The 17,943-nt window shown below is 54.3% G+C and overlaps 1 protein-coding gene across 2 annotated transcripts; it reads left to right on the forward strand.

Moving 5' to 3' along the window:
* The first annotated feature begins 1,208 nt into the window (after nt 1–1,208).
* On the forward strand, nt 1,209–13,446 carry CACNG7 (calcium voltage-gated channel auxiliary subunit gamma 7). Of its 2 annotated transcripts, none has more exons than XM_090048823.1 (6): nt 1,209–1,283; nt 5,557–5,789; nt 6,285–6,371; nt 7,580–7,720; nt 8,198–8,343; nt 9,214–13,446. In XM_090048823.1, the coding sequence occupies exons 1-6, from the start codon at nt 1,255–1,257 to the stop codon at nt 9,469–9,471; spliced, it is 894 nt and encodes a 297-aa protein (XP_089904949.1). In that variant the 5' UTR covers nt 1,209–1,254; the 3' UTR covers nt 9,472–13,446. The 2 variants fall into 2 exon arrangements, with proteins under 2 accessions (XP_089904949.1, XP_089904950.1); XM_090048824.1 differs by lacking the exon at nt 1,209–1,283 and adding an exon at nt 1,472–1,767.
* Nucleotides 13,447–17,943: the final 4,497 nt, after the last annotated feature.

A 17,943-nucleotide genomic window follows, 5' to 3' on the forward strand; every position in this document is an offset into this window, starting at 1 on the left:
TTGTGAGGCCTCTCTGTGTTAGGGAAGCTGTGATTGGAGACCTACCCTCCACAGCTGCCCTCCATCTGGTTCCCCCCCATCCTGTTCCCCTCCAGTCAGTAATGGGGTGTCTCTGGTGCTGTCTGGAGGCTGACAGCGCAGCACGGCACAGAGCCATGGCATGTGAGGGGGGAACACACTCTGGGGGGACTGGGGCGGGCGGTGGTGGAAAGAGAGGCAAGGAGAGAAGAGTGCGCTCAGCACTTCAGGCCCTGCAGTGCTGAGCTATGGGATATGTAACACCCACCTTGGTCCTGGGGCTGGGACAGCAAGAGCTGCAGGCTGAGAGTGAGGGGGAGTCTAGGGCTTGGGGGTGGGGCACTGTGGGTAAAAAGGAAGGGGCATTGCCCAAGGCTGGGGGGGGGGCATAAGTGACGGGCACCAGGAGGGCTGAGTGGAGCTAGGCCTGGGCTGAAGGCTGGGTGGAGATGAGGCATGCCCTTTCCCCTCAGTCCCTCTTTGTCCTATATGTCCCCTCCATCAATGCTGCTGTCTCAGGGCTCAGGTTTCCTGGTGTCTCCATCCTTCTTCCCTCTTGCAGGCCAGGGACATGCTGGTGGTTGGCTGTGGAGACACCTTGAGCAGCTCAGGCTGCAAGGTAGGGAGCACAGGGCCTCCTCTGCCATCAGGTTGGGGCCCTGGTGTTAGCAGGAGACCACAGGGCTCCCCAGCATCCAGCCCTCCCCCCACTCAGAGAGACAGGGCCCTTCCAATGCCCTGCCCTGTAGCTGTGAGCCAAGTGTTGGTTCCAGTTTGGAAGACCCCAGCAGAGGACAGTGCCTTGCACACAGAGAAAAGAGACACCCCCCAGCCTGTGCCAGGTTTCCTCTGCCCTAAGCCAGGCACCTGGCACGAACCCGAGCGGAAGAACAAGACCCTTCAGCCAGTGCCTCTGAGGGAGCCTAGGTCGCCCTGGGCCTGGGCAGCACCTGGTGCAATGGGCCCCTGTCTCACTGGTTTGCAGCACTTGTGCTGGGCAGAGATGCCCCTAACCCATCATTTCCAAGGTCCTCATCTTGGAAGCTGGGGCTGGGGTGAGGGTGGGAGTGGGGCAGGGCTCTCCACCCCATGCACCAGGGGAGAAAGGGGGTTCTGAAGCCACCTCCAGCTCATGGGGGCTCTAGTTCCCTGCTACCCCCTTCCCAGGCCCCAAGTGGGAACTGAAAGTCGGCGGGGGGGGGGGCGGGAATCTTCTCCAGCAGCAGGACCTGGGAAATGGCTCGGCGGGATGCAGAATTTAAGCGGTGGGTGGTGTTGGTGGGGAGGAGGGGGTACAAATTGAACCCAAGCGTCCGGGCTCCCACCCCCACCTCTAACACGCCTGATCCCCCGCAGGATAGAACCCAGGCGTCCCCCGCCCCCCGCGCCGGGGAGGACCCGGGCGTCCCCGGTGTGCGGCGGGGGGGAGCGGGGCGGGGGGGTCTGTCGCTTTAAGCGCGGCCGGTGCCGTGACATCACGGTGTCCACGGGGGGCGGGAGCGGCGGCTCGAGCGCTGCGTCCCGCGCGGGGCCGGGCCGAGCTGCGGGGGGCGCCGGAGCCAGCGCAGGGCCGGGATCGCAGCCCGCAGCCGCGTCCCGCAGCCGCCGCAGCCCGGCCTCTCCCGCAGCGCATGGCGCCGGCCGCCCACCGCGGGCTCCGGGCCGCCTGAGCCGGCTCCGCCGCGGCCGGGATGCGGGAGCGCAGCGGGGGGCAGCGCCTGCAGCAGCCGCCCCGCGTCTGAGTGTCCGGTGAGCCCGGGGCGGGGGCAGGGGCGCGGGCGTGTACGAGCCGGTGTGTGTGCGCGTGCAAGAACGCAGGTGTATGCGAGCCGGGTGTGTGTGTACGTGTGTGCGCGCGAGTCTGGTTGTGTGTGTGTGTGCGCGCGCGCGCGTGAGAGCCTAGCTATGCGTGTGTGAGGGTGTGTGCACAAGTGTAGGTGTGTGCGACCCGAGCTCTGTGTGTGTGTGGGCGCGCGCGCGCGTGCATGGAAGAGTGCAGGAGTCTGCGAGGCTAGTTGTGTGTGTATGTGCTCAAGAGTGCAGGACTGCAAGTCTGGTTGTGTGTGTGTATGTGTGCGCCCAAGAGTGCAGGAGTGTGTGAGCCTGGTGGTGTGCTCGTGTGTGCGCAAGAGGGTTTGTGTGTGTATATATGTGAGAGACCCTGGATGTGTACAAGTACATGTGTACCAGTGGATGTGTGGGAATGTGGATGTATGTACAGGTGTGTGGATACATGTGAGCATGGGTGTGTGGGAGCATGGAGGGGTGTGTGTACAGGTAGCTGTGAGAGTGCATGAGTGTGAAGGTGTGCAAGCATGGGTGTGGGAGTGTGTACATGTGCCACAGTATGGATGTGTGCAAGCCTGTTTGGAAGCTTGTAGGCACATGTGTGGAGAGTGTGATAGTGCAAGTATGTGTGCACGTGCACCTGCATATGTGAGTGTATAGATGTGTGCATGTGCAAGCATGTGAATATGCATCTGTATATGTGCCATTGCATGTGCACATGCATCCATGCACCTGGCTGCATGTATGTGACTGTGCACCTGTATGAGAGTGCACAGGAGTGTATCCTTGTGGGTATCCATGTGTGTTGAGAGTGTGCAAACAAATGCATATAGGTGTATGATCATACATACATGAATGTGTGTATACATATGTGCAAATGCAAAAGCATATGTGTGTACATGTGTTTGCTCATGTGTGTTTGAGTTGGTGTGTGTCTGCAAGTGAGGGTGCATATATAGGTGTGCTGGCTTTCCTGTGTTGGGAGGTTCATGTATGAAAGAAAAGGTGTGTGAGAGACTGAGTGTACTCACATGTGCACACATGTATGTGAAAGAACTGTGTGAGTTGCTGTGTGGCTCTGCATTTGTGTGTGTGACTATATATGTATCGGTGAGAAAGATGTGTGTGTCACAGTGCATATCTCTGTGTGCTTGTATGTACATATGTGACCATGTTCATGTGTGTGTGCCATAAAACTTGTGATAGTGTACATGTTTTTGACATAAGAGGGAACTGTGTGTGACCATGTGCACGAGAGTGTGACACAACGTGTTATTCTGTACACATGTAGGTACAGAGAAGAGGTCAGTGTGTAATTCTGTGTGTGCTTGTGCGCTAGAGGGAAACTGACTCTTGGCATGTAGTCTGCTATGAGCTTATGTTAGTGTAGATCTGTGTGTGTGTATGTGTAGCGCTGTCCCCTTCTGTGTGTTTATGCCTGTGTGTCTGTCTGTCCTCACTAGGCCACTTTGTGCTGTTCTGTCCCTGAGGCTTGCGGGTGACTTTTACTCTGCGTTTTTTCCCCAACCCATTTTCTAATGCAAGGGTAGATGTAAAGAGGGAGAGAGAGAGAGAGAATGCCTTGCTTGCAGTTGCTATATACAGTATACTATGTATGCTTTGTATGAGTGAAGGTGTTGTGTTGGTGCATGGGGTGTTCTTTAGTGCCCCTGAATGTGTTTGTGCATGCCGTATGTAGTCTTGCTGTACAGTTCAGTGTGTGTGTGTATGTTGCTTGCAGCTTATGATGCACAGTAGACTGTATCTGTGTGTTGTGCTATTGTGTGTTCTTTGGCGCCCCTGTGTGTGTTTAGTTTGTGCAGCTCTCTTAGGTAAGTTGTGTGGGATTGTATATATTGTTCAGTGCTGTTGTGCTTGGGATATTGTGTGCCTGCTTTGGTAGTGTGCCTTTGTGTATTGTGCTAATGTGCAACATTGTGTATTTGTGTGTGCTATGTGCAGTATGGTGTGGGTTATTGTGTGTGTCGTGTTCCTGTATGCATGTCCCTCTGCATTATTTAGTTTTGTTGTATCCAATACGTTGTCTGTTGTGTTCATTTTTTGTTAGTGCTGTATCTATCTTTACATTCCTTCCATGCCTCTGTGTGTGTGTGTTTGTGTGTGTGTGTGTGTGTGATTCCATCCTGGATGTGTTGTGCTGGCATGTGTATGGGTGTATTGTACTAATGTACTTACTCTCATTGTATCTTGGGTGTGTTTGTGTTAGGCTTGTGTGTTGTGTTGGTGTGGGTTTATTTCTGTTGCTAGTGTGTGTTGTCATCACTGGGCTTTGTGTCTCAGCAAGGTCTCTCTGAGTGACCGGTGTGTTCTGGCAGGATACATGTTGTGCAAGTGCATGTTGTCAGCGCACTGTGTTTGTGAAGCAGCGTGTGTGGTATGACTGTGTGCTGTCACACTCCCCCCTCTATACAATGCAGGCTGTATTTTAGTGTCTGTTGCACATGGGTGCTGCCCCGTGTGTTGTGATGCAGCACAGGACATGTCTCCATGTGTCTGCCTCTGTGTTGTCATGTCTGTGAGCTCTGGCAGTGGCCGGTCCATGCGTTGTGATGCAGTGGGTGCTGGCAGCATGTGCCGGCAGTGCGGCCTGTGTGCATTGTGCTGCGGTGGGCTGTAACTGTGTGGTGCTGGGGTGTTGTTGTGCTGTCCACGCGGGGGCTGGGGGGGTATCTGGGGCCTGCTGTCCTACAGTACGGGATGCAAGGCTGAGGGGTTTGGGGTGGCGGGGGGGACAAGGACTGCACAATGCGAGAGGATCCTATGCTGGTGGGCAGGAGGATGCTGCGCCGTGGTGATGTAGGGGGGAGGGAAGGATCCCTCCAGGTGATGGTAGGGAGGCTGCGCGGTGGAGGGAGTGTGGGGGAGGTCCTGTGCGATGTTTGAGGGATCCAGCGTGAGGGGTAAGGGGAGAACTGGCCTGGTGTGAGTGTGGGGGGAGATTCTGGGGAGAGGGGGTTGGACAGTGGGACCCTGGTGGCAGGACAAAGGGGCCAGCAACCAGGATGGTCCAGGGGCCATGTTGGGGTGGGGATTGCATGGTGCTTGGGGCAAGGGAATCAGTAGGTATGAGGACACCCCAGGGCCTGTCTGCCTTGGGGAGGCACTTGCATGTATGGTATGGGTGGGGGGGGGTGGACATAGGATGCAGGAGACTGCACAGACTGAGTGCAGAGCATAGAGGTGGGGGGAGCCCACAGGGCTGTGGGCTGAGCAAAGCTCTGGGCACAGCTGGCATATAGAGGCAGGATGTCCCAGGGTGGCTGGCATGTGTTGGCCAGTCTTTGCCAGTCACGCGGGCTGTTGTCATAGGGTCCCCGGGGACTGCTGTCGTGTTGGGACAGAGCCTGGAAGCATGTCAGGCTGTGTGACTAGGGTGTGGGGGCAGGTGTCTCATGTTGTGTCGGGGACTGTTGTGGGGTCTCCTGGGATCACTGGTTTGTTTTGAACCCAGCTGAGGAGCTGTCAGACCCCTGCCTGCGCCCACAGCACCTCCAACTTTCCCCCCTCCCCCCCAAACCCCCTGCACGCTGCACCGTGAGGCTGGGGAGGCCAGTCACAATGTGAGGTACTAGGGGCCAGGACTCCTGGGTTCCATCCCAGTTCAAGGAGGGGAGTGGGGGCTGCTGGGTTGGAGCAGGGAGCTAGGGGCCAGGACTCCTGGGTTGCATCCCAGTTGTGGGAGGGCAGGGGCCCCAGCAGGGTGGTGATGGTCATGCTCTACACCCCCAGGTCCTTGTGCTGCGCTTGGCGCCCCCCGGCCCCTAGGATGAGTAACTGTAGCAGTCGGGCGCTGACGCTGCTCAGTAGCGTGTTTGGGGCGTGTGGGCTCCTGCTCGTGGGCATCGCCGTCAGCACCGACTACTGGCTGTACATGGAGGAGGGCATCGTGCTGCAGCAGAACCAGACCACCGAGATCAAGATGGCGCTGCATGCCGGGCTCTGGAGGGTCTGCTTCTTTGCTGGTGTGTGCTGTGAGCTTCCCCCCAGCAGTGCCCCCAGCCAGAGACTCCCCACTAGTGCTGTGACTTTCCCCCCAGCAGTGCCTCTGCTGGGGATTCCCTGGTGTTGTGAGCTTCCTTTCTGGGATTATCACCATTGGGTACTTCCTGGCATTGAAAAGTTCACCACAGCAATGCCCCCAGCAGGGAATTTCTGGTGTTATGATCCTCTCTACAGTAGTGCCCCCCAGCCAGGGATTCTCATGGCTGTGAGCTTCTCCACAACAGTGGCCAGCCACTGGCTCCAGCACTGCAGTCTTCCCCAACAGTACCCAGGCAAGGACTCTGGTGCTGTGAGCTTCCCTCCAGCGGTACTTAGCTGGGGACTACCATGCTGTAAGGCTCCCCACAGCAGTGCCCTTAGCTAGGGACTTTTTAGAACCTCAGGCTTCTGTATGGTAGCGTCCCAGCTGTGAACCCCTGATGCCTGCCTCATGACCTCTCGCTCTTCTACTGCAGGTCGGGAGAAGGGTAGATGTGTGGCATCTGAGTACTTCCTGGAGCCTGAAGTCAATCTGGTGACTGAAAACACAGAGAACATCCTGAGTAAGTATAGTACCCCTTACACCACCCTGGGTGGAAGGGTGTTTTGAGGGGGTGGGGGACAGCAAGCAGTGTGTTCGAGCAAGAGGGTGTACATGGGGAGAACAGTGTTTCAGCTGTGACCCAGCCAAGCTAATAGGCTTTGCCATGCTTAGAACTGGGAGTGGTACAGAGCAGTGCTTAGTTAAAACTCAGCCAACAGACTCTGGGAGCCATCAGCAGGCAGAAAAAGGGTATTGGGGGTAGAACTGTGGTCTGGGGTGCAGTGACCTAACCATGGAGCAGTGTGGAAGGGGGCAGAGGGAAGATGCTGTGTGTGTTTGTGTGTGGGAGACACCGTGTGTGTGTGTGTTCGTGTGCATGTAGATGTGTGTGCTCTACTACTACCCCTACTGAATGCAGTTAGAGCTGACCCCCTTTGTGCTTTCAGGGTGAGCCTGCAGCAATGGTCTGTGTTTGCCACCTGCATTCTCAGGCGCTTGGAGATGATCAGTGTGTGTATGCAGCTTGTGCTTGTGGTAGGAGGTATCTCTGTGTTGGGGTGTTGTTGGTGTGCATTGGGGGGTAGGTACTGAAGAAACTGTACCTGTAGGGGTACATATATGCAAAGTGTGGCTGTACTGAGAGGCGCTGGAGGCAAGAGTGTGCATAGGCATGTGTGGACGCACAGGTGTCAAAGGGATGATGGGGGTGTGGGGCACAGTAGATGTGTGTACAACAGGGCAGTCAAGGTAACTGCTACTGGGATGCAGGGGTGGTTGGATGGGGGTTCTGCTCCTTCTCACAACCAGTGGGGGTAGGCCTGTCATTGGGAGGTGTAAGTGTGTCTGGTTCACTTTGGGGTGCCTGTGGAATGTTGGGGGGTGATGTGTGTAGGACTTGGGGGCAGCCATGATTCTAAGGGGGTTGTGTGTGTATTGGGGTGTTGGTGAAGTGCATGTGGGTTTTAGGGCAGCAGTAAGGTGTCTAGGTATCTTAGGAACTGGTGTGTGCATGTGTGTTTGGGAGGTGTTTGTAGCATTTAGGGCAGTGATGAGACTAGTGTGTATGTGTCTGGATAAATGGTGTGTGTGCATGTGCATGTGTTAGGTTGTGTGTGGGATATGGGTCTCCCATGAGGCTGTCTTCAGCCTGTCTTGATGGTCAGGGTGTGCTGGGAGACAGGGGCTGGGACTCCAAGAGGTCCCATCTGACCATGTCTGGTCCCCCAGAGACTGTCCGTACGGCCACACCCTTCCCCATGGTCAGCCTCTTCCTTGTCTTCACGGCCTTCGTCATCAGCAACATCGGACACATCCGGCCCCAAAGAACCATCCTGGCCTTCGTCTCGGGCATTTTCTTCATCCTCTCCGGTGAGGGAACAGGAAGGGGGCTTAGGGCTTTTTTGGGGGGATGTCATACTATGGGGACTGGGTTGGGGGTTTTGGTGGGAGGCACCATGGGGAGCAGGGCAGGGGTGGGAAAGCAGATACCATGTTGCCAGGAATGAAGAAGTGACCTAGTGAGGGGAGGGCGATGCTCCTTTTTTCAGGTTGGTGTCTTCTAAAATCCCATCTAAGCTTTTGGTTTGGTGCAGAATTCACTTCGACTTCCTGTCTCAAACTTCCAAAATTCTTTCATGTTACTGTTAAATAACGCCACATCCCAGAGGCAGTTGCAACTAACTGCTGACTGAGGGATCCCTGTGTAATAATCAGCCCCTGATATGTCCCACCCCAGAGATGGCTGCATCTCAGCACCTTATGCATTGGTGCCCTGCAAGGCGTCCCTGTTTAAGCAACTCAGAGGCAGCTGTGTCCCAGGAGCTGACTGTGCCTGGTCTCCCACAGGTCTGTCACTGGTGGTTGGCCTGGTTCTTTACATCTCCAGCATCAACGATGAGGTGATGAACCGCCCCAGCGGGTCTGAGCAGTACTTCCACTACCGCTATGGCTGGTCCTTTGCCTTTGCTGCCTCCTCCTTCCTCCTCAAAGAGGTTTGTGCCCCAGCACCCCAAAAAGCTATGTCCACCCTTGCAAGCCCCTTCCAGGCATGTGCTGCCTCCCTTGAGACTTGAACTCCTGCCCCTGGGACTACAGTGTAAGTGAGGGAGAATCCCTCCCTGTATGGGTGTCGCATTAGGGCTTGGATATAGGGCAGATGGCCTCTTGCAGAGGGCAGTGGGGCACGTATGCGCACACACACACACACACACACACGCACACACACACACACGCACACACACACACACACACACACACACACACGCTCAACCCAGTGCCATCCCACCAGGGACCAGGGTGGAAAAGGAGTAGATTGCTCCCAGCTCTAAGAGGGGATTTGGAGATCTTGCAGCTTAGTATGAGGATGATAGGAACTGGGACTCCTCGTCATTCCTAAATGACCCGTGAGTTCAGTTTGACCAGTTTGGGAAGTCACACCTTTGTTTCCCCCTAATTATGAGTTAGAATTAATGAGCTTTAACTAAGGCTGAAGAAATGGGGTGGGAGGAACCCTCCCTGTGGAGATACCTCCATCTCCACGTGGAGATGAAGGTAAGGGACAGAGTTTCAAACTGCTGGGGTTCTGTGGCTGACCCCTGGTGGGTGGCTTCCCCTGGTAGCTGTGGCTTCCCCTGGTGGCCAGCCCACCACTCCAGGATTCCTTTGCTTGGATCCTGGGGTCATAGGACTAGGGTTTGAGCCCTGCTTGGGGTTGAAGAGGGACCATGGAAGAGGGGCCAGAAATGGGTTTGCCAAAAATGGGACCTAGCAGTGTACGGCATGGAAGCTGCAACCCCGTATTGTCTGCTTCTCCTCTGGCCCCACTCCTTCCCCCCTTCTCTTAATGTTGTGTGCCCTTGCAGGGTGCTGGCGTGATGTCTGTGTACTTGTTCACCAAGCGGTATGCGGAGGAGGAGATGTACCGTCCACACCCAGCCTTCTACCGCCCACGCCTCAGCGACTGCTCTGACTACTCGGGCCAGTTCCTGCACCCTGAGGCCTGGCACCGTGGGCGCAGCCCCTCTGACATCTCCAGTGACGTCTCCATTCAGATGACCCAGAACTACCCGCCTGCCATCAAGTACCCTGACCACATGCACATATCCACTTCGCCCTGCTAGACTGCCTACTGGGCCGTCCCCAGAGACTGCTGGCTGCCCCCAACCCCCAAACTGCCCCCTGCCCATCCCCAGCTGGGTGATGCAGTGACAGTCACTGCATCGAGATGGCTCCCCTTTGTCATTGCCTCCACACTGTCCTGGGAGGTGTCTCCCAGTTGCAGGGAAATGTTGGGTGGAGGAGGGGAGAGGTTTACCCCATCTGCCCCAATATGGCAGGAATCCTGACAGTTGTATTGTTTGTTGTGGGAAGATGGTGGGAATCCTGACAGGAATTTGCTCCTATTTTGGTTGTTGTGGGAAGACAGGCAGATACCTGACAGGAAGTCTCCCTGTCAGCCATTTTGGTTGTCATAGGAGAACCATCACAGATCCTGACAGAAAAGTCACCCTGTCAGCCATTTTGGTTGTCACTGAGACAGCCATGGATTCTGGCAGGGAGTGGCTGTCCTGCCATCTTTGTTTGCCTCATAACAGCCTACCCTGACAGGAAGCTGCTTCTCCACTGTTTTTCTTTTGCCACACTAGTCCCTTTCCCTTGTATCCTGTCTCCCTTTATCATCTCATCTGTTGCAAAATGGCCACACCTGACAGGAAATTGCTCACCTGCCATTCTGGTGGCTATTACATCAGTGTCCTCTTCCCTTTCCTGGATCCTGACAGGCCATTTCTCCCAGGTCCTGACAGGCAGTGATTCTGCCACCATCTTGCCACTCCCCCCACAGTGGTCGACTCCCAACAGGAAGTTGTGTATTGGCCATTTTCTGTGTTGCCCTGCCAGTCCCTTACTCTCATTTCCCAGTTCCCCACCAACACCTTTTTGGTTTCCTAAGCAAACTGCAGCCTCTGGGGTGGATGTTGGGAAAGCTGCGGCTACAAGTGTGAACCCAGAGTACACTGGGAGCAGAGAGCAGTGGGCAATTTTTTTCTGCATGAAAAGAAACTTGAAACAAGAGACAAATTATGGGGCTGAGAGGGATGGAAACAGATGCCAAGGACAGGCCTAAAGCAAACGTGTCTTTTGGCCAACAATGCCTCATCGTATGAGACCACCCCCTCCTCTGAGCACAGACACTGGGTCCCGGCCCCTTTTCCATGTCTTCCTGATGCTGAAGAGCATTTAAAGAAGCCAAGACTTTATTGTGAAGTGCGTGCCCTGCAGCCACAACTCCTCCATGTGGGTGTTCACAGGGCCCTGGGCAGCTGGTGATGGCCATTGTAAGCCACTTGCAGAATTACTGCCTCTGGGCTCTGCTTCTGTGTCCTCCTTTTTCTGTTTCTTTTTTCTGATTCTTTTCCAGCTTCTTTCATTCATTCATTTGTTCATTCATTTTCCCTTTCTCTGCATTTTCTTTCTTTCACTGCTCTGTTGCAAAATATGGAAGTTCTTTCCTTCTTTTGTCTTTTTTTCCTCTCTCTGCATTTTCTCTTCTGCTTTCCTTTTCATTCGTTCATTCTTTGCCATTTGTTTTCAAAGTGGACATTCTTCCTTTTTTTCTTTTCTTTCTGTCTTAGTCATTTCCCCATATTGGTAGTGGGGAGAGGGGGGAAGGGGTCTCCCAGGCTGCAATTTATTTCACTGCAGTGACTGTGTGAGTGAAGGAGGAGCATGTTGCCTTTGTAGCAGCAGAGGAAGGTGGAAATACAGCCTGTGGAGGAGAGAGAGCCCAAGGGAGAGAAGGTGATATAAAGGAGAGCAAAAGAAAAGGAGGGGAAAGGGATGGGGGGAGGAGTGCAAGGGGTTTTAGGGATATGGCCTGGGCCAGTGGGGGTAGGGCAGCGGGGGCAGGTAGGGGGGCCTGTGCAGGACCCCCTGCTGTCCAGGCACCGCTAATCCTGTCCCTAATGCCCTGACAGGAGGGTGAAGTAAGTGTATCTTTCCTGGACTCCTCTGGCAAGGTTATCTGCACACATGTTCTCTGATGCAGTGAGCTTCCCCACAATAGTAGAAACCTGGAAGTTTCTTATGCTGTGAGCTTCCTCATTGCAGTGCCCCAGATGGAAATTCCAGCTCTACAAACCAGTGTTGGGGGCTTCTGGCACTGTGAGTTTTCCCAACACCCCACAGCCTCAGGGACTCAGATTCTCTTGCTCCAAAAACATCTCTCCCTACCAGGCTAGGGGACAATTCATTTTCTGCTGGTAGCAGTTGGGGAGTTATGACACATGGGGAGACTGCAGTGGAGACAGCATTCCTGTGGGGGACAGCATGGGGAAGGGTTTCTGGAAGGGGTGGGGTTGGGTCATGAGGTGGGGGAGAGTTCTGGAGGGGCAGCAGGAGGAAAGGGGGCTGGAAGAGTACCTGCTCCTCCTGTTGGCAGAGCAATGGGTCACCATCCTCACAATCCCTCTTCTCAGACTCAGCTGCAGTCTATCCAGCTGTGTCAAGAGTTGGAGAGCAGGAGGGAGTGAATCCAGATTGACTCCAGATGGACCTAGCAGAGCTGAGATCAGGATTTGGCCCTGGCCCTGTCAAAGTCCAGGAGTGATGCTACATTGGGCTATTCCTGCTTGTCCTCATTTTCTGAGCAGCTGTTGGCCTTGTGACCTGCCACAACCCACTTCTTCTCTCCCCTGTCCTTCCTTGTGGCTGGTCCACACAGGAGATAACAGCCTCCTACTGCTGCCACCTGGTGGCAGGGCTCTTTCTAGCACAAAAGGCAGCAGGCCTGGATTTGTATTTTTGTGTTGCTGATCCAGGCCTTCAGTCCTGCCCTCCCCCTTCTGGGAACCCAGACCTGGAGGTCCAAACCCAGGTGCTTCCCTCTTTCAGGTGAACTTCAACCCATGTCTAATAGCCCCCAAGGTGACAACCCCCCTCCCTTCCCACCATCTCCCTCTGCAATGGGCACAGTAATGCAGGAATCCCTCTGGGGTTTTAACTTTTCTGTGCCTGGAAATGAGGGGCAAGGAAAGTGGTGGGACGATGGTGTGGAGGAGGGCAGTCTGATTAGCATGATGAACCCAGGAGTCCTGTCAACCTCCTCCTTTGGTATTAAGTTCTTTACTACGCATTAAATACAACCCAGAATGGAAAGGTAAGTTAGGAGAGTAGTGGGGTCTGGTGGGTTAAGGCAAGGCAGGATGGGAGCCAGGACTTCTAGGTTCTATCCCAGCTCTTGGAGGGGACTGGCTCTGGCCAGTTAGAACAAGGGAAAGGACTGAATGTCAGGCCAAGAGACCCTGTGCCTCTCCCTTAGAGGACCAGGTGGTTCTGGGACAAGAGTGAATTCAGGAGCAGCACAATTTCCAAGCAAGAATGGGGGTGGGAAATAGTAACTAACAGGACCTTAACTCCCATGCCTCCAGCTATGCCCTGTTCTGTACTAGAATGAGTGATATCTGGCGGGGTGGGTGGGGAAAAGACTGGGTATAGCAGCTCCTGGTTTTGCAAGGCTTCTCGATACACCTGAGCCATGAATTGAGCCAGTGATTGGCTGTGCGGGGGTAAAAGACTGGCCCTTTCCTTTCCCATCCCTAGGATCATCCCAGGAGAATGTTGGGGCATGGCAATTAAAGAGTTAACTTAGGGCTTTTGCCCCTCCAACTGCAGTGGATCATTGGGGGAGGTCATGGTGAGCATTTAGGGATTATGGGAATGAAGGAGTTAACTTTTTCTATTGCCCCCCTTGGTGCACAGGGGACTCTGGTAGCCTGTAAGGTAGGCATCAGCTTGGCAGAAATGCTGAGGGGAGAACTGGGGGAGGGGGAGGTGATGCCTATTTTCTTAGTTTGCATTGTAGGTTGGGGGCTTGTGGTGGGGTGGGGAAAGGGGCGGGTGGGAGTGGGACTGCATTATAACCGATAGGGCTCCTGTTTTTATTGCCAGACTTTCCTTTGTAGCCACCTGGGCCCCTTCCTTCAGCCGGACAGGCGACTGGGGTCCCTATGGGGTGCTGGGCTCCCTTTCCCCTGCAGGTACGCTGTACAATATGTAAATAGAACTCAAAATGACTTCAATAAACTGGATTTCAAACACACCAGGGCCCTGGCCCTGCAGTCTGTCTGTCTGTCCATCCCACACAGCCATCTGTGTGTCTCCTGTTCAAGCCACTGCATGCCCCTCCACCTTCCTATCCATCCCTCTTGGCACGTCAGTCTCTAGTCTGAAGGCCCTGACTTCAAGCCTCTATCCCCATCCCCTCTCACCCTCTCCCCTGCTCCTGTCCCTTTTTCCCCAGCTCCGTCTCTGTGTGTGGAACTCCAGGTGCCCCTCACCCTGGTTCTGGGGCATCTCTCACCCCTTGGGGAACAGGGCAGGGCCAGGCCTTTTGCTTCCCAGGGAACCTGTAGCTGGGGGGGCGAGGGGAATTGTCTCCTGTGGATTAGGACTCCTGGGCTTTGTAGTGCATTACAGCAGTAAGGTTGGAAGCCAGGATGCCTGGGTTCTATCCCCACATTGGGACCTGGGGGGCTAGAGCAGGGGGCTGGGAGCCAGGACTCCTGGGTTCTGCCTCAGCAATGGGAGGGGAGTGGGGTCTGGTGGGTTAGAGCAGGGGGCTGGGAGCCAGGACACCTGGCTTTTATCTCCCCCTGGGACCTGGGGGGGTTAGAGCAGTGGGGCTGGGAACCAGGACTCCTGGGTGTGTGCTATGCTCCTCCGCAGTCCTGTGCCTCTGTTTCCCTGCGTGGAGGTGGGCAGGCCTCAGCTGCGCGCCTGTGTGGGAGGATGCTGGCAATGGTGCAGCAGCCGGGCCTCCATCCTGCACGGCGGGCACTAGCAGTCGCCATGGCGACATGCTGGGCCTGGTCCCTCGGATGCTTGCCCAGGGTTGGAGCTGTGGCGCCCGCCTGGCACTGCGCGGCAGAAGCAGGGGAGGGCTGGGGGGAGAAGGAGGGGGCAGGGGTGGGAGGGGAGTTGCTGGGGAAACAGTGGAGGACTTTGCAGGGGGAGGAAAGTAGAATGACAAGGAGAATTGGAGGAGGGGGAGTGGGGGTGAGATGGGAATGGGGAGAAGATGGGGAGGGGGATGCAGCATGAGAAGGTGGGAGGAAGGAGACAGATAGGAGTGGGGCAGGAAAGGGGCATGAGGGCCCTGTGGGGGGGCTGCTCTGCTGGCCCCTCATGTCATGGCGGGGGGGAGGGGTGTGTGTGTGTGTGTGTGTGTGTGTGTGCATGTGCATGTGTCTGTGTGTAGGGCTGGGGGTTTCTAGCTTCATGGTGTCATTGTCATGGCAACCCCAAGGCAGCTGTTCCTTTAAATTGCCTCCCTCTCCTACCCACTCCCAGTCATTATGGATTTCCCTCCTTGCATCCCTCCAGCCTGCAGACCCCTCCAGGGTGCAGACCCAAAGACTGACACCTCCACAGGATACTGTTACAGAGGAGCTGCGGTAAAAGCCTTGGCCTGGGCTCAGGATGCTGGGGTTCACTCCCTAGCTTACACACGCACTCTCTGTGTGACTGTCGGCTGGTCTCTGTGTTTCTCTGGGCCTCAGTTTCCTCTGTGTAAAAGAGGAAGAGTAACTCCTGATCTCTGGTACTTTGGGCTTGGCCAACTTTGTTCTTTTGGCATGCTTCAGTTTTGGGGTCTGATTTTTTTCAGCTCTGATGTTCCAGTTCTCTCCAGCTTTTCCTCTAGGTAGGTTTTATACTTCACTGGAAGATCCATGGCTCTCACCCCACCACTTTATAAAAGTACTCCCCCAGCTCCACACAGTTGTCCAGCATGCTAGGGGCTATCACATTACTGAAGTGCTTGTACCTCTAGATCAATGGTTTTCAGTGTTTTTTCATTTGTGGACTCCTTTGGAAATTCTGAATGTATGTGTAGTGTTTCCTCTAGAACAATGTTTCTCAACCTGTGGGTCACGACCCAAAAGTGAGTCAAAGAATATATGAAAGGGTCACAAACAACATTTAAAAAAATGTATCAACAAACTTTAAAAATGGTTTCTCCTTTAAAGGAGAAAAACATGGGAAATGGTGGCTTTTCCCTTGCAGGATGGCAGAGTTCCAGCCTTCAAGGGGATGCCTGGGGGCCCCTGTAGCTCCCCCCCACCCCACACACTGAGGGGCTGAGGCCTGGGTGTTGGAGGCAGTGGGTCAGGAATGAGGGGCACTGGGTTGGGACTGGCCATCAACGTTTATGAATGGGTCCCGGTACAAAAAAAGGTTGAGAACAACCGCTCTAGAATACCAGAACCTTTCAGTCCAGTAGCCTTTTAGCTCATTGCTCTAGAATGCAGCAGGGTGTGGGGATTTTGCTCTAGGAATGAATGGCATGTGTTAGCCTCATGACTCTGGAACGCCGTCAAATCTTAGGGTGACACCCCCCCACTCCATATTATTCTGCAGTGTTTGGGGTTATTTGAGCTTCCTGCTGTGTATTGGAATTGTTTCACTAGAATACAGCTCTGCTTGGAGTTGTTGCTCTAGAACAGTGGTTTTTAACCTGTGGTCTGCAGACTCCCGGGGGTCTGCAGACTGTTTCAGGGGTCTGTGAAAGATGACTATGAACAAAGAAAAGTACGTGAATACCCAAGACTTACAATTCAAAGTAGTCCACACCTCCATTGGAATTTTTTTTGGGATCCACAAATGAATAAAGGTTGAAAATCTAATAACTGTCATTTCGTGGATCAAACCCATAGGTTCATCTTGCCCAGTCTCCTGTGTCACGCAGGCCCAGACAGCAGGTGCTGAAATGGAGGGTGAGCAGGGCATAGCCAGGATTTTTTCCTCTGTTCCTCTCACACTTGCAGCCTCCAGCATTTAAAGTCCAAGAAGTTGACTCGGAGGCCGTGCCCCTCGCTCCCATTCTAGAATGCCCATTCTGCTTGAGGGCACCTCAGCATTTCAGGGCATTTTATCTCAAATCATACAGCATTTTGGACCCTTGATGTAGACCACAGCAGTATTTAGGGTGGTTGTTTTAGAATGCTACAGCAGTATGGATCATTGCTGTAAGGGCCACAGTATTTTTAGAGACTTGTCCAGAAGACTGTAGTATGATAGGGCTGATGCTCTAAAAACCTTCAGTATTCTAGTAATTGTTCTAGAGTGCAGGAGTATCTAAGAATGGTTGCTTTAGCAGGCTGCAGTATTATTTAGCACTGCTCTAGGATGCTTCTGTGTGTTTTATTTCCACTCTAGAACATGTCAGTGTTTCAGGGACATTGCTTTAGAAAGGTGCACCATTGGGGATCATTGGTCTCAACAGGTGCAGTATTTTGCATTGTTGCTGCAGACTCCAGCAGTGTTTGAGGATCATTGCTCTGGAAGGCTGCAGCGTTCTGAGCTGCAGCTCTAGAAGGCTGCAGTACTTTAGGGCTGTTGCTGTTGGTCTCAAAGGCTGTAGTACTTCTGTGTGGTTCCAGGACTCTGTAGTGTTCATCACTGTTCACAGCACTGGATGGGCTGCTCTGCCAGGAGGTGGTGGACTAGAGCACAGCTGTTACCTGAATTGCTGTTCTAGAGCAGAGTTGGCCAACCTTTGTCATGTATGCCACAAGTGGTGTGGGCAGTGTACGTGTGGGGCATGTGGCAAATCGGGGGGAGGGCAGGAAATGGAAAGTCGCATAGCAGCAGATTGGGCAGGAAGCACAGAGTCAAGAGCAGAAATCGGAGCAGCAGATTGGGCAAGGGAAGGGGATCAGAGTGTCACACAGAGAGAGCATGGGGCTAATTTATGGCACACCTGCCAGAAAGGTTGGTTCCCCCACTGCTCTAGAGAATCCATGGTACTAGACATATGGCTGTGGAGCGCTGCAGTGTATCATAGCATGACTTGTAGAAAGATGTGAGGGCTGGAGGTGGTAGCTTAGAACAGTGCAGGACTGAGGTGCTCAGCCAGATTCCCACTGGGCCTGAGTTGGTCACATGAGACCAGCGGGGGCCAACCATTTTGGCACATCCTCCCTGAGTGCCACTCTGAGACCGTTCCCCTGCCTGATTGGGTGCTCTGCTCTCTGCTCCCATGGCCCTACCCAATCTGCTGCTTTGCTTTCAGCTCTCTGCCTTATGTGCTGCTGTGCTGCCTGCCCCTTGCTCAGCCTTCCAGTTGCACACACACACAGGCTGCCCACACCAGTTGTTGGCCACCCCGGTCTGGAAAATCAGTCTTTGGGGCAGCTGCCCCATGACACTACAGGATTTTAGAGGCATCACTTTGAAGCAGCAGAGGCCAGGCAGTTTCATTCGGGAGCGATGCACTACCTGTGTACATTGCTTCAGTGTGCTGCACAGCGACAGTATTGGGGCTGAGCTGCTCTAGATCATTTCCCGGGTGGGGGACGCAGGCTACGGTGCTTTAGAAATCATGCAGTCTGTTCATGCAGGTTCTTCCAGAGCCCTCTAGGCATTGACATGTGTTGCCCTAGGAGGACTCTGCAAGGGATCTCCTTCCTCTGGAGCGTGTTTCTACTTGGACACCAGGAGTTGGACCATGGTGGTAGTCTGGATGCGTGGTGCAGCACTAGTCTGGATGCGTGGTGCAGCGTGTCTTGCTCTAGAAAACCGCAGAAAGGAGATCC

Source organism: Crocodylus siamensis, chromosome 5, assembly GCF_052110815.1.
Source record: "Crocodylus siamensis isolate JL-2025a chromosome 5, ASM5211081v1, whole genome shotgun sequence".
In the NCBI taxonomy this organism is placed as follows: domain Eukaryota; kingdom Metazoa; phylum Chordata; order Crocodylia; family Crocodylidae; genus Crocodylus; species Crocodylus siamensis.

Coding starts and splice junctions, on each gene's coding strand:
- CACNG7 (XM_090048823.1), top strand. CDS start 1,255: ATGGCTCGGCGGGATGCAGAATTTAAGCG. Junction 1,284..5,556: donor CGGGATGCAGAATTTAAGCG/GTGGGTGGTGTT, acceptor CTACACCCCCAG/GTCCTTGTGCTGCGCTTGGC. Junction 6,372..7,579: donor AAACACAGAGAACATCCTGA/GTAAGTATAGTA, acceptor CTGGTCCCCCAG/AGACTGTCCGTACGGCCACA.